Here is a 16,094-nt window from a genome sequence, read left to right on the forward strand (position 1 = left end):
AATTACTCTGCTATACGTGCTTCCAAAACATGGCGTTTCCGCAGGCTCCCCGCGGATGGAGCTGGCCGCGCGATTGCAGCGTCTTTAACATGTGCATGCCGGGACGTGCTTAGCGCCTGAGCGGCGGTAACGCTCTTCTCTTTTCCCGCAGTGGGGGAGCCTGAGCCAGACGCTGCGCCAGAGCCCGAAGCACTCGAGGGTCCAAAGCCTGAATCTCAAGGTGAAGAAGAGAGCGTCTGTCCCCCGACACCAGCGGGAGCGTTTGGAGAGCCCCTGCCCAGCAAGAGCAGCTTCTTCAGCAAGTCCGACGACAGCGATGTAGAAGCGCGAGTTAAGGTGAGAGTTTCCTCTGCCGCAGAGGAAGAGGACAGACTGCCTCGGACTCCTGGACGGGAGGCGACGGTCCATTCGGATCCTGATACTCCCATACTTCCCGCTCACAAGGTGCCACCCTCGACGCTTCCCCTGCCATCCACGCCCAGCAAAGAGGATCCTTTGCTCCCTCCAGAGAGGTTCCCAGAACAGCTAACTGTGACCAAAACACCCCTGGAAGAGGATATCCCCAGGACACCCGGGCGGGACATTTCAGCCAAGTCTCCGCACGTCCTTGCAAAGTCGCAGAGTACTGACACTATTCCAGTCACCCCCGGAAGCGACGGTCCGCTCACAGGGAGCAGCCTGGCCTTAAGTTCCCCCCAGGTCCCAGGGAGCCCCTTTTCCTACCCATCCCAGTCTCCTGGGATCAACAGTGGCATTCCTCGAACTCCCGGGAGGGATTTTAACTTCACACCCACGTTCTCCGAGACCGGTGCTACCATTCCTTGCCTGTTGTCTGGCAAGAAGCCATCCGAGGATGAGCTAGATGAGAAACCTTTCAAAGAACCTCCTAGTGCTTCCTTAATGGTCAGCGTGAACAGTGTCCCTTCCCCCATTCCCTTTGCCAGCCCTCCCAACGCAGATTTCCACACAGACCTCGAGTTGCCACCCATCGAGGTGGTGCCGGGGGCAGCTCTGCCATGCACACCAGCAGACGGGAAGATATCCAGAGAGGACGGCAAGGCAGAAGTGAAATCAGTTTTGCTCTCGCCGGAAGCACCTCTCATTGCTGCTGCTATTCTTCCTCCCCCTCCTCCTCCTCCTTCCGTTCTGCCCCCCAAAAGGAAACCGGGTCGGCCGAAACGATCGCCCCCCTCTGTCCTTTCGCTGGATGCCTATTCTGGCAGACCCATGGATCCTCCTCCTGTCCCAGTGGCCTTGATGGAAAGTGCCGTGAGCAAAGAGCTGCTGGGCGGACATCCCGATGCTTTTTATGGGTTGAAAGTTCCCGAAGCGGTCACCCTGGACTTCAGGAATGACGGCTTCCACGAGAAGGTGCCCCCGGAGGCCGTAGCCGAGAAACTCCCGTTTAAGGAACTGGAGAACCAGTGGAACGAGGATTTCAAAGAAGAAGAGCTTCACGCGAAACCTAAAAGACAGTGGCGAAGGCAGAAGAAGACACCTGAGGACATCCCACTTATTCCTTCCCCGGAGTATTCCCCACCCCGGCCTGTCTTCAGGCCCCGCTCCGAGTTTGAGGAGATGACCATTTTGTATGATATTTGGAACGGGGGAATAGACGAAGAGGATATCAAGTTCATGTGCATCACGTACGACCGCTTGTTGCAGCAAGATAATGGTATGGACTGGCTCAACGATACCCTGTGGGTATACCACCCTCATATCCTTTCTCGCCGGCGGCGAGTATTCTGCGGAAACACCGTTTCCGTGCAATAGTTACTGTTCTAATCACAGTCTTCCCTTACAGGTTCAAATTAATTGCTGGCATAACCGTTGACTTAATAGGATTGCATTTATTTATCAGCTGTGAATTCGGCTCACGGAGAATGTTTTAATCACAGAAGTGGGCAGGCCCAGATTCAGTGGACGAGGTTTCTGATCTCTGTGTTTCCAGCTGAACGAGAAACGAGCACCGCGAGAAAATCTGTATGCATAGCCCTGCTTGAGAAATTGCCGTTCCAGCCCGAAGCTCTTCTGTCTGGGTCTAAACCAGACGTTTCTTAGGCTTGCCCGGTGTTCGTTTCTGTGCCTCAGCTGGAGGATGCTTTCCCTGGGGTAAAATTTGCTGTAGGAAATCTCACCATCTGCCCCCAAATAATTTTCTTTCAGTGCTTGCAGCTTAACAGGGTTTGACTTAAACTAGTAATAATACGAGTGGTGATGTGTAGAGACACGTGAGCAGGCAGTCAAGCAGCCCATGCCGTAGCTGATGGCTTTTGGTGCTTTGGTGAGAGCGGTAGGATTCAAAGTGCCAACTGCTCATGGGCAACAAAAAGCTTGAATGCATATTTTGCTGTGCCTCTCCGAAAGCAGTGCAAAGGTCCCGTAGCTGCCCGTACGTAATCTTTAAATGCTCGTTACGTTTTTAGACTGAAAATACACATTGAGTGAAAATATCCCATCCCATCCCATTTGGCCACAGGTAAAATAGTGTTTTCTTTTGGGGTTTTGTCATAAATGTCAGTAAAACATGCCTCAGACTAGTAACAGTGTCAAAACTGGTACGGGCTTTTCTAATTCTCTGTTTTGTTTCCTAATTCAAAGGGCGTAACTTAATGACACCACATCAGACTAACCTCTGATTCGCCGCCTTTTGGTGGCATATGTCATATCTTTGGAAAAATATTTATTTTACTCGTTAGGGAAAATCCAAATGGAGAGAAAATTAACCGCCCCTCATAGTTTTTGGCACAGGGCCATTATCAAACCACTTATTTTAAAATATCTTGTGTCGTCCTCCTTTGAAAACTCAGTCACAAGAATAAATCTGTTCTAAAGTGAAAGGTAACTGGCTTCCACTTGTAGCGTTTCACGCGGTAGGGAAGGGCCGGACAGGACAGCAGAAGGTAGACATGATTTCCTTTAAAGAAGTTTTATGCACGGTGGTTTTTTGGCAACTTGCATAATAGCGACAGTAGAGATTTGCACTCTACCAGCAGAAGTTACTCTGCCACCAGCCCCACGGCCACTGTCTGACCCAGTTATAAGCAATCTGTAATTTCCCAGTGAAGCCTCCACTCCTACACCATTGCACAGGTGACTTTATAAAAGTATTATTTCAGGGCTTATATTTCTTATAGCAAAGCTTTAATCCAAGTTGTGGAAGATTGTCACCGCTGTTTGTTCTTGTTACAAGCGTTTTAATTCAATCCCATGGTGTAAGAGGCCATGATATAAATGCAGAAAGCATCCTTCAGTAGACCGAAAGGGTCACGAGCGTCATCGAGCGCACGTTTATGGCACAAGCTCCCAGATGATACGACTCCACGGCCGTGCGTATCACTTATTCTAGAAGTGGGCATGCCTGGGAGTGTAAAACGGCTGCCACCTGAATACAGATGTGTTTTAACATTGGCCGACGGAAGCGTTGTTAAAAGATGAGGACTTTTCAAGGTGTGAGAAGTCTGGTATGTTTTGCCAGGTTAACTGTAGTCCCCGAAACCTTCCTGAGGTTAGATACACTGTTGAGAGCGAATGAAATAATTTTTCAAGCTAATTATTCCTCCTCTTTTCCTTGTGGCGGGAAACTGCTGGTTACTTCACTCGGACATCCAGTTTCCTTGTTCGCTTCTCTTGCATTAACTCAGCCTGCAAACATGGGAGGGCTGTTTTTTCAAGTGAAAAATGCAGTCTCTGTTAGCGGGGAAAATCCTGCAAGTAGTTGCTTTTCCCGAGGGAAAAGTGGTTGGCTGACATCCTTTTAATTAATTTTACTTTTCATGCAGCTGGGGAAAAAAGTTTGGCCAATCATTTTCTTCTTTTTCTGATTAAATGTGAAACATTTTGAAGATGCCGCTAACCAGTGCCAATACACAGAGCGGCTGAGGACAGTCAGTAATGGACATCCATCTGCTAATAGTTGAAATGGTTGCTGAACTCAGGAGCTCATTTTAAGACTATAGGGTGAAAATGAAGAGTGGTGTCAGTTTTTTGTCTCCTGGTTTGATGGTGTATAATAATGCTTTGTCTTCCTGCATTGCCTTCACCCTAGGACCTCAAAGCACTTAACAAAAACACACGAATCCTGGCTGCAAAAGAAAGACTCTTGTCCCAGCTTCCTAGCGGTAGGATCTCGGCCCCGGCAGACGGGATCGGCGGCAGAGCTGAGGATACGGTTGGCCCCAGCTCTGCCCGCACCTGTTCCCGGACACACGTTAAGGAGAGAAGAGGGGCTGTGAATGATTCCTGTTCTGTTTTCCAACCGGGGTAGCCTGGCTTTAGGTTTGAATTGACTGAAGAGCTCAGAAGGGCTTTGGGAACGTGGGCACAGGGTCTGTCAGAGTCGCTGGGACCTGTGCTACCGAGAGCAAGACCTACGAGCCCTTTGAGACGAGAAATGTCTTGTTGCCCATCTGGGCAGCGTCTAGCAGGAGAGAGCGCAGGGGCCGTGCTGCACGGGTATGCAGGGAGCGTCGTGGTGGCGCCCTGAAACGTTGCAAGGGATTTCTGGGGGTGGTATCAATGCGGGACACTGAAAACATTGAACAAACTGCTGAACTAGATAGTCAAGCAGCTTCTGCCTCAGCCCACGAGCTTCTCTGGCAGAGCAATCGTATAAGCAACTGCCTTTGGCTATTTTCCTCTGTTTCACTGTGTCTCTTTGTACTCCTTTTCTCCTTTGCTGTCCCAGAGCATCGCAGGTACAAGTGGAGGGAGCGTGCCAGGTTCCTGTGGGTAGGCAGGGCATCTGGGGTCTGCTTACAAACCTGAACACCTTTCTTATTTCTGGAGCCCGTGGCGGGGGCCAGATTGTCATCCCTGGACACAGATGTCCTTGCAGCAGTGACGCGTCATGTGCAGCACAGATAGTGTCAGGATGAACTTCTCCCATGCTGCCCCCTCCCCAGCCCAGAGGCGAGGCTTTAGATTGACTTCCTTCGGCCATTCAGTCCCTCTTTGATGAGAAGGCTAGCTAGCGGTGGCATTTGTCCTGAAGCAGATGTCTCGGGTCATGCCATGTCCTTTTCCGTTCTCTAGCCGCTTGCTTTTATTTGAGCGCTGGACGCGCTCGCGCGACTGCAAAAACCAGCCTGTTCTGTCGGTGCCGCTTTCCGTGCATAGCCCGTTTTCTCCTTAACTTCATTCCACCTACCAGCTTTTCCACCCCGAAGAAGAAGAAGCGGGACGATGGGATGCGGGAGCACGTTACCGGCTGTGCACGAAGCGAAGGCTATTACAAAATCGATAAGAAGGACAAACTTAAATACCTCAACAACAGCCGTGCGTTCGCAGAGGAGCCACCAGCTGATACGCAGGTGAGGAGCTGCATACCGCTGCTTACCGCTTACCTTACCAGGATCGGGTTTGAGCTCGTGTGTTGGCAACGCGGGAGCAATGCTTTTCTCTCCGGTGTGGAATGAAGTTAGTCTCCCAGCCGGGTTGTAGGGGGTCCTGCCCTGTTGCCCGTATTGTCTTTCAGAGGCGAGAGACCTCTGTCTCTGTTAGTCGAGCAAGTATACGGGATCCATTGCTAACTCGTTGGCACTGCCGCTGGGAGTTGTATCATGGCTGCTTTATTCCTCCCAGCTGCGGGGGCACGTTTCATCGGGAGCTGTACTGAGTCAGTCCTGATGTACGCTCATATTTTGCCGTGCTTTGAGGATGTTCCATGAATCTGTATGAAAGGCCTTATGTTACGGGGGTTGCGAGGTATCACACTGCAGACAGGCAGCTGACGCGCAGTGCTTAGAGGTGTGGAAGGGTGCCTACATGATGAGGAGACTGAGTTGAATACACACATATACACATTGGCCAAAGATACAAGCAGGGAAACCAAGCACTCCTACTTAGCACTCCAGAAAGAGCGGTTGCTCGGTGACACTGAAAAGCGCTGAATTTAAAGCACAGGCCGTGAACCGCTGTTTTACACGAAGCCTAAATAACCTATCGAATTCCTGTCCCCCCGGCATCGGGACGGCCACGAGTTCAGCAGGGTTCAAGAAAGGATTAGACTTTGTATGGGTAATGTTGAAGTCTGGACTCGTATTAAACTGGATTTAAAACATTCTTGTTGTAAACCTTGTACACCGAGGGATAAACCGGCCACCAACTGAGCAGGATTAGGCAGACACCTGTGCCAGGCGCACGTCAAGCAGAGCATGTGCCCTGTGAGACTCCTGGGCCTTCCCGGGAAATATCTGGCCCGGGCGCCCATCAGACGGGGCAGCAGGCTGCACGAGCTGTTCATTAGATCAAGTCTGTTCCTGCGGCAGCGACAGGAGCCCAGGCTCTCTGATGGACCCAGCTACTAGTCCCCACTGCCGAGAGTTTCATAGCAGCTAGGGTCAGGAGGGACCTGAACGGGTCATCTCGCCTGACCCCTGCCCAGTTGAAGAGCGGCGGGGAGGGAGGGCTAGGCTGGCCGGTCGGCAGTAAGAAATGTGCTGGTTGCTGGGACACATAACACAGCAGGCTCCTCTGGCTCAGGTTTGGCAGCTCTCCTGCCTTCAGCAAACGTGCGATTCAGTTTAACAATGGGATGGCTCTAAATCTGACTTTTTCCTTCTCCTTGATCTCAGGGAATGAGCATCCCTGCTCAGCCTCACGCTTCCACCCGGGCTGGCTCCGAGAGGAGGTCGGAGCAGCGCAGGCTTCTCTCGTCTTTCACCGGGAGCTGTGACAGCGACCTACTCAAATTTAACCAGCTCAAGGTAGGTCACACAGCCAGGCTCTCCCTCCGTGCGCTGGGAGCGGGCTAGAGCAAGCTGCCGTAAGAAGCCACGGCACCCCACGGCTCGTAAATCTAGCTCTGACTTTCCTGTGCCACGTTGCATTGTGTGTTGTTCCTTACTGCGTCCGGGAGCAAGAGCGCCTCAGAATAACATGTATCCCGTGGCAGGAAGCTCTTTGCTGAGACTGATTTGACTGCCTGAGCAAGGGGGCTGCGCTGGGTTGTAGAGGCTTTCACCTGGAAGGGGTTGCTCCTGGCTGCAGGCAGTTTCAAGGCATTTGGCAACTTGAGGCAAGTTGCTAGCGGACTGGCACTCGCGTCCCGGACAACACCTCTGCGTTTGGGCACCCTGGCTTGTCGTCTTAATGAAGGACCAGCCAGGCCCGGCAAAGCAGCTGTCCTCTCGCACCACGGCTGTGGTCTGTTCTCAGGACAGTGCCGTGGTGCTTCGGCACGGTGTGCCGTGGACAGCCGGCTCTACTGACCATGTTGTTACGGTAGCTCTCACGGGGGGTTGAAGCCACCTCGCTGCGATGCCCTCTAAGGGCACTAAGCTCCTTTTAAATATGAAAAAGTTCAAGCCCTTGACACAGATGTGAAGTTGGCCAGCGGGTTCCCTTGTGTGCTGCTGGCTATAGAAACAGGCGTCTTAACCGCATTGGCGCCGCGGGCCCTGGGCTCGGACAGATCAGTGGCAGTCCCTCAACCTTCTTGATCTAGCATTCAAATGACTAGAGGAAGGAAAGATGAAAGAGAAACCCCTGGGACAGAGGTGGGTGTGCACAGCACATGGCACAGGCACAACCAGTGTGCTTGGGGTGAAAACCGTGCGCTTGCTACAGCCAGGCAGCGTGCACGGACAGGAGAAAGCACCCTCCGGGGGCTGCTTCGGCAGCCTGCACAGCGTCACGTAGTGAATTGGTGGCAGAGCTGGGAAGCCAAGAAAGGTGACTTTGGTTTCCATGCGTAGTCGCTTGGCCACCTCCTTGTGACAGCTGGCACGGGGGTAAAGGACGGTGTGCCGTAACTGCTGGGACAGCCTCCATCTGTGGGACCTCTGCATTTGTGGCCGGGAACGTGCCGAGTGCTGTGTCTCGCGCTGCGCGGCTCGTCACTTTGCTTTGTGGCTGACGATGGCTTTGGGGGGGTTTCCGCACACAGTTCCGGAAGAAAAAACTAAAATTCTGCAAGAGCCACATTCACGACTGGGGACTTTTTGCTATGGAGCCCATCGCAGCCGATGAGATGGTGATTGAATACGTGGGCCAGAACATCAGACAGGTAAACCGGATTTCCCCAGGGCTGGTGATTACCTGAGATGTTGAAATCCATACGCTTGGGTATAACTTGTGCGTTTTCTTCTGGTTGTTTCGGTGTAAGGCTCAACACCCTGCTCCTTTCCTCCTCTCCTCTGTACGTCCTGTTCCCTGGAAGCTGTTTGAGAGAGTAAAATACACAGTTACAGCTTCTTCTTCATCAGCGTGCAGGATCTCATTGACTGTAGCCTGTCGCATCCGCAGGGAAAAAAAGAAAATAAGATAAAAAAGGAAGATTGTATTATTTTTGGCACTAGACGTTTTAGCAACTGTGTTTGCACGCTGGGTGAGACGGTGCTTTTAAACCGAGCGGTAAAGCCGTGGTGCCTTAGAACGAACCGCTGTTTTGCAATGTAGAAGGGAACCGAATTTCTCAAAACAGAATTAAATCCAGGCTGAATCGTTATCTTCTTTTATGCTGCACCGTGCATTTACAGAGCCCACAAAGCAAGGTTTGCTTACTGCTCTGGACAGCAGATGAGAAGCGATTCCCACGTACGTAGGACAGCTCCACTATAGCTCAGGTTCAAGATCATTTGCCCTCTAAAAGACCATTCATGTAAAGGGGCTAGAGTCCACGTTTGGTGTCGTTGGAGCAGGGGGTGCCTGGGATGCTGCTCTCCCTAAGACAGCCGTATTTCCAGAATCACCTGGTTTGCATCAAGTTTGCACTTGGCTGCCCGCAGCAGGAGCTCAGTCCCCCTTGGGGATTCGTAGCTCGTGCACAGCACGCTCTGCCCTGTGGAGAAGTAAGAGTGGAAAGGATCCTGAAGCCGAGCTCCCGAGCCCGGGGGCCCTTGTGCCGAAATGCAGATCCGTGCACCACAGGCCCCGGTGAGCTGAAAGCGCAGGTGGGGTGACCTTGTGTTTGAATAACTCACTGAATATCTCTGAGAAAGTGCGGCCGTCCTTTCTGCTGCACTAAACATGGACGAGTAAGATGAGCAATGCCAGTAATTGTTCATCTGGCTAGAAGACACGTGGCTGGTAATGTTAACGAACTATCTAGGTATGAGCTTGCTTTCTTTTTTTAGAAATTGGAAAAAAAATGCAGGTCTAACATGCATCTGAGATGTAAAAGAGTATAAGAAGCTGTAGTATTTGCAGATCCTTCCTGGCTCCCCTGTAGTAGTTGCTGGCAGCCCAAGCAAAAAGTGCCCTGCTCCATTTTGGGGGTTGTCCCTTCGACGGCCACGGGGGAGACGTGGCATCGTGAACTCCAGCCTTGGCAGATAGCGAAGGGAAATGCTATTCTGACTATCGCGCGTTGTAAACTCAGCGACCCTGCCAGCAGCCGCCACAGCTGCATTAGCAAGGGGACTTGGTGATCCGACCTAGCCGCTTCTCCAGCAGGCAGGAGTGGGACTCTCTGCAATGCCCATGAGAGAGACGCTCCAGATAATCTCCGAGGTCTCCCTGGGCCGTGGGTTTGAAAGATAAGGCTGGGATTTCCACGAATTGAGAAGTGACACCCACCAAATCCCATGGAAATTCAGTGTCTCATCCCCTCCCGCACCTTTTGAGACTCCTGTCCTAGGTGTTGGCAGTTTGGACGTTAAATCTATGTCCCCCTGACTCCTTTTGGATCAGAAATAGTTTTTATATTATAAACAGCAGAGCGTTGCTTTGTGGCTTTTTGAGCAACAGCACTCTCCTGTGCTTTCCTGGGCATCTGCTGACCTCGCATCCGGGTTTCTTTTTGTAGGTCATTGCTGACATGCGAGAGAAACGATATGAAGACGAAGGCATTGGGAGCAGCTACATGTTCAGGGTCGACCATGACACCATCATCGATGCCACAAAATGTGGAAACTTTGCCAGGTTTATTAATCACAGCTGCAACGTAAGTATGACACGGCTTGCGTTTTGGGTGCTTCGCTCCGACACTTCATTACGTGCGGGAGCCAGCTGTAACGATGTTTGCCCTGCATGCATTAATGACCCGGGGTGGAACTGGAGCGAATCTAAGCTATGTAAGGAAGGGCTCAGAGGGGACTTTAAGCAATATAAAGTCTACTCAGGATTTGGTCTTAAAGTCTTGACTTCCTGAGTGCAGCTGTTTACTCATTAGCACGAACGAATTAGTTTTAATTCATAGTGTGAAAGTAAAAGCCCTCCTTTAAAAGGAGGCAGGTAAAATGGTTTGCAATAAATGAAAATTAGCACAAAGCTAAAAGCCCCGGCTTTGGATGTTTGTGGATGAACAACATGGTGCATCTCCTAGGGGTGGTGTGTCTGCCTTCCCTGCGCTGGGGGCAGACTGTCTGAGCCCCAGATGTCGTAAAACTGAGTCTTAGTGACGGTCGCTCCTCACCTGAGATCTCAGAGGCTCCGCGCCCTGGCCGTACAAACCACCATGATGAGTACCGTTTGGAAAACCGTTGTTGCGTCTGGCTTAATTTAAACTTCCCCGGTCCTCCTTGGTGTTGGGGACGATAGGGAAAAGTTGAAAGCTTTGCACCCCCAGCCTTGGAAATGGACCTGTGCCCCTCTCTGGAAACGACTGCAACAAATCAGCTTGGTTTCTAGACGGCCTCCGTCCGCGCCCGAAAAACGATATGTAACCCTTCTCCTGTTTTGTCATCTCTGCAGCCAAACTGCTACGCTAAAGTCATCACCGTGGAGTCCCAGAAGAAGATTGTCATCTACTCGAAGCAGCACATCAACGTGAACGAGGAAATTACCTACGACTACAAGTTTCCGATCGAGGACGTAAAAATCCCGTGTTTGTGTGGCTCTGAGAACTGCAGAGGGACCCTGAACTAGCCCCCAGGCTCCTCGTCAGACTTGCACCTTCAGCCATGTCAGGACTGCGGTAACCAGGTGTGGTTGCACTTTGCCAAAAAACAAAACACACACATGCACACACACACACACACACACGCACGCACGCACGCACACACACACATAACAAAAAATATAAGAAAGAGAAGAAAACGGAGCAAGTTTCGCACTTCTGTCAGGATCATGAACGAAAGCAAAACGCGCACATGCACACAAGGACTGTTCATGTTTCAGGTGCTCTTCCTCTTCAGATCCAACACGCGCACAGAAAGGTGATTACCATTTTGTGGCACGGTATATCCAAACACTAGCTTCTCTCTGTTCGGTCCCTACTTTATCGCTCACAAAGGGGATAACGGTACCTTTTTTTGTTGTCGTCGTCGTCGTCGTACAAACCTTTGTCTTTCCATAAATGCTGCTACCTTTTTCTCATCAATTTTGTTGGTTGAAAAAGATATTCAATGTTTAAATGTGAAGCAGAGACTGAAAAATGCCATATAGGTTTGTTGGGAGCTGGATTGGCTGAAATTGCACAGACTTCTCAGAGTAAGCTGTAAATAAATGTAAGGTCGATGTTACAGAGCCAGCCAGTGGCTTGGAGGATGCATGTGTTTGTGTGCATGGGTGTGGGTGTGGGTGTGGGTGTGTTTGGTTGTGTCCGCGGTGAGACTAGCGATGAACTGTCCTGCCTTTTCATTAGAGATGAGCCTGAACAAGCCCCGGGCGTGCTGGGGAACGCTCGGATCTGGAACGGACCTGAGCCTAGAGCCTTGGGCTCATCTCTAATTTTCATTCGCCGTGCTGGTATTTCGGGGGGATCAATACCTCTGCGCCCATCCAGGAGAAAACGTTTGAGACCGTAATCTCTATAATTAATACATCAAATCATTTACTCAGCCCCTATTTGCAAAACGCAGCCCAACAAACGGCCTCTTCTGTACCCACACTGCTAGTGGATCTCCTTGCCCTGCCTCCGCAGCACCGCGGTCGAAATGAAATGATCGCTGCAGTCGTTGCTCACGCTGTAGAAATCCTACCCTCCTTTAAGCATACACTACTCCAGCTGCTTATCAAGGATGGCACTGAGATTTCTTCTCCCGCAGCGAGCAGCCGATGGGCGGGTTTCTCTCCTTGATTTTTCTTCCTCTCCTGCCGTGACAGCTTTGCATGCGGCGCGTACGAGTGAAACTCCTGCCGGGCTACTAGTGGACAGCCGCCTGCTAGCCTCTTTCACAGCCCCAAGTAAATGATGCCAGGGTTAGTCCTGTTCATTCCAGTAGGACCAGGCGTAAGATAGCATTCGGTGGGGGGAGCAGGATCTGTCCCGTACTGCCTACAGCACGGAAATCGGTCGTTCTATGTGGAAGGCCTCTCTTTAAAAAAAGACATGTTTTCTCTTTAGGGTGTATTTGATCGTTGTAAGCGTACGTGGAAATGAAATCCTCAGAGTTACGAAAGGGGTTTCCAGTGCAAATTAGCCAGAATCCCGCCGAAGCTTTTCTTAGGTTACGGTCTCACCATGTGCGTTGACGGCTCGCCAAGAGACACAATTAGTCTTTCGACCTACATTGAATTCTTTCCGCTTAAGAGTTAAACTTGTTGTACCAAGCAGTTTTCCAAATGAATTTACAGAGGGAAACTTCTCAGACGTAGTTGTGACACCAACATTGTCGCAGTAACGAAGAAGCTTTTCCCACGCAAAGCTGGACAGTTAAGTCCCAAACCCTTTTCTGGTGGGCTACAATTATTGTCTGACCACAGCTCAGCGATCGGGTGTCGATACGTTTCCTACAAGTTCTCTCTCTGTTATACCGATTTCCCAGGCCCGTTGCTGACCGTAGCCTATGGTGAGAGGTAGGGGCTGGATTTCGGATTTGTTCTTCAAAAGGCCTAGAGGAACAGGAACGCGGGAGCCGATGCAAGCTGCCTTAAGCCTCTTTGCATGTCTAGCGCAGGACCGTGAGGTTGTTCTTGCTGCTGGCCAGTTCGTAGTCTCTTGTTTTTGTGTCGCTCTGTCTTCTTGGATGAAATGCTGTCTTGAAAATCTCTTCTGCAGCTGGATAGTCATGACCCAAAGGTCTACATTTTTTATTAGAAGCACAAATGGTTTCTGTCTGAGAGTTGGCTACTGTGGCTATTAAATTAAACCAGCCACTTTTTTTCTTAATATGGTTCTACTTGCCATACTCTCGCTCTAATTAGCATGTCTGCAGCTTGGCCTTTTATACTTCCAAATCTTGGAAATGCCCCTAAGTTTCATGTGTTTCAGAAAAGAAGTCCTAAAGATTAAATTTTTGCTAATTTCTAAGCCGTCCTCATCCCATCGAACCAGTTTAGAAATGCAGCATGAGTCTGTGTTAACAAGATAATGTGTCCTGTTACATCGGTGGCCCCGCTGGGTTGTGAGAGATGACGGGTCTGTCCCCCGTAATTGTGTCCGTCTGCAATATGGAGAAGCAGACCGTACAGATTTTTCCTGAGGTTTTTGAAAACAGAGAGTGAAAGTATAGTTTCCTCTGATAAAATTTCGAGAAGCACCTACATGGTTTAGGTTCTGAATCCAATAGGTTTCTAAGTCACTTAGGCACTTTTGACTCTTAAATAACTAACCTGTTTTTTTTCCAAAGTGCTGATCATCCTTCAGCTTCCACTGAAGTCAGCTGGAGCTGTTCAGTGCTTCGCACTTTTGAGAAAACCCAGTGTCTGTCTTAATCTAAATGTGGACTCAGAGCATGAAATAAGACTTCTGGGGTCTGTCCCCCCCCCCATCATTTTGGCTGTCAGGTCCCAGAATACACAGCTTCCACCTTCGACCGAGCATCTTATAGCGAGACTTGTGGCCTGCAGTGGATGTCTTGGTTAACGTTAAGCGAGCGACTGTAACTGCCTGCATTTGATGCAGACGAGTCGCAGCTTTCTCCTTGCTGACAAGTCACCCGGGTGGTCGTGGTGGGCGCTCAGCAGATACGAATGTGTTTGTAGAGTATTGCACCAGCTAAACACATCTCTGGTTCCTCCTCGTTCCTACAGCCAGTCTCTGCAAGGGCTCGAGAGGATCGAGCAAAAGGAAGAAAGCAGATCCTGTGTAATGTAGAGACATCAGCCAAAGGCTGGCACAGCATCGTGCCTTGCTAACCGGGGTCTGGCGACGCCATCAGAGGCACGTGATAAATGGATGTAAGGTGGACAGCTTGCGGGCGGGGGAGAAGAGCTGAGATTCACATTTACAAAACATTTTGCTTGGTGCAGGTATTTGTAGAAATACGTGTACTTCTGGAGCGGCACATCCCAAATTTTGTCCTAAAACCAAACCAAACTAAAAATGAGATGAATTGCGTTCCCTATTAAAATGTCACCCTCAAAAAGATCACATTGAATGTCTCTGCTAAATTAAACACTCCCGGAGAACAGTGCAAACGTTTTGGAAATGTAACCGCAAGTCTTATTTTTCCCAAGTGTGAATGAACTGGTTTGAGTTAAGTACGTAACTGTGTTAGCCGTTGGCATATCTAGGAACCGCAGTCTGTGCTCGAAAACCCTGCATGCCCTTGCCTGCCACGGTCATTTCTCTCTTGGTTTCACACCCACGGTCTCCACTTCCAAAACCACGGTGGGTCCCAATAACTGAGCAGTAACTATCGGGGGCGGGCGGGAGGGATGGAGAAAAAGGGTCTCATCTTGCAGATATTTATATTGTATAGAGCAGCTTATTTCTACAAGAAAAAAAAAGCATTTTTTAAACTCTGACAAAAGTATACAGTAGTTTCAGTTCTGGTTTTTGTGACCTTTTTCAGGGATCATTTCAGTGCATTTCTGTATAAAATAAAAATTTAAGGAAAAAAGGATTTTGAAGTTTAAAAAAAAATGCATCTTCTGTACATAGGCAAACTTAAAAATCTTCTCTTCAAACACTGTTTCTTGTAGAAACATGTTGAAATTTTTTTGCTGATTTCTTTGTACTTCAAGAGCATGTAAATAATTTATTAAAAGTGACTATTGTAATTTGGAGTTCTTTTTAAAAAGATTCCAGCTCTAACTCGTGTCGGGAAGACGGGGCGGGGGAAGGAATGCATATAGAAAAAGAGCTGGCGGCATTTACAGCTTGTGTCAAGCTTTGTATAATGTACATTCTGTATAAATTTCTTTTTTTTGTCAAATAAGTAGATGAAATTAGAAGCATTAAGAAACTGAAGACAAAAAAATGCCAAGTTGAGGCTTCCTCTTTTTTTTTTTTTTTTTGGCAGTCTGAAACCTAACGTGCAAAATCTATTTATTTCAAGCGAGGAAATATGTATAGTCTATGAATAGACAACCTAAAATGTATTTAAGCAAATTTGCAACTGGGGTTTTTTTTTTGTTTTGTTTAATGTCCTCCTTAATTGCCACTATTGTATTTGTACAAGTGAAAAGAAACACGTTGTAAAGGACACTCTAAATCCAACAGGCAGTTTAAAAAATGAAATCTAAAACCTGCCCTCATTCCTTGCTGTTTCATGGCTTATGTAAACAGGTGGTTTTAATTCACAGTGTGAAAGTAAAAGGCCTCCTTTAAAAGGAGGCAGGTAAAATGGTTTGCAATAAATACAAATTCTGCTTTTTTTTTAAGTTCCTTTTTTTAAAAAAACAAAACAAAACAAAACTGCTTTGAAGATTTAAGGATTTCTGCTTTTTTTTTGTTAAGCAAATTTATAAATTTAGGGATGTTTTGTGCATATAGAATCTGTCATCAGTATGTATCTTGTTTTGAAGAAAGTGTTTTTGTTGTGGATGTGTCATGCTGTATATATTTGTTCATATTTTTGTGAATTGAATACTATGTACCATTGTATTATAGTAACTTTTATAAAGCAAACCATAAATATACTGACTTTTCTTACAGAAAAAACGATGTTGTGCTTATGATTTTATTACAGTAGCGCCTAGTGGTAGGTCCCTGCAGAGACTGGGGCTTGGCAGTGCACCAGCTCTGAGCTCTGCTCACGTTAGCAGGTTGGGCACGGCACGGTGCGGGATTAGTGCGAGAAGGCAGAGCCCGGCCCGTAGCCCTTGTCCACGTGAGTATCCCCATCGACCACTGTACAATCCTATAGCGCTGTACCGCTGTACAGGCACATACAGCACGCTGGTAAGGACCGACTTGAATCCCAGTTGGGAGATTGCACCCAGGCTTTGCACCCTCGTATCCAAGGTCTCACAAATGAACTTATGCAAAGATAGATGCCTAGATTGGCAGGCCAGAAGGGGCCATTACGATCACCCAGTCTGAC

General features: G+C 48.9%; 1 protein-coding gene across 1 annotated transcript in view; it reads left to right on the forward strand.

Moving 5' to 3' along the window:
• Positions 1 to 15,712, forward strand: part of SETD1B (SET domain containing 1B, histone lysine methyltransferase) — a 59,108-nt gene extending 43,396 nt beyond the window's left edge. The window contains 6 exon segments of the mRNA XM_019486863.2: positions 152 to 1,717; positions 5,146 to 5,312; positions 6,576 to 6,707; positions 7,889 to 8,008; positions 9,749 to 9,886; positions 10,636 to 15,712. Coding sequence (XP_019342408.2) covers positions 152 to 1,717; positions 5,146 to 5,312; positions 6,576 to 6,707; positions 7,889 to 8,008; positions 9,749 to 9,886; positions 10,636 to 10,809 — 2,297 coding nt within the window. The 3' untranslated portion in view covers positions 10,810 to 15,712.
• The last annotated feature ends 382 nt before the right edge of the window (positions 15,713 to 16,094 follow it).

The sequence above is a fragment of the Alligator mississippiensis genome, chromosome 10 (assembly GCF_030867095.1).
Source record: "Alligator mississippiensis isolate rAllMis1 chromosome 10, rAllMis1, whole genome shotgun sequence".
Classification (NCBI taxonomy): domain Eukaryota; kingdom Metazoa; phylum Chordata; order Crocodylia; family Alligatoridae; genus Alligator; species Alligator mississippiensis.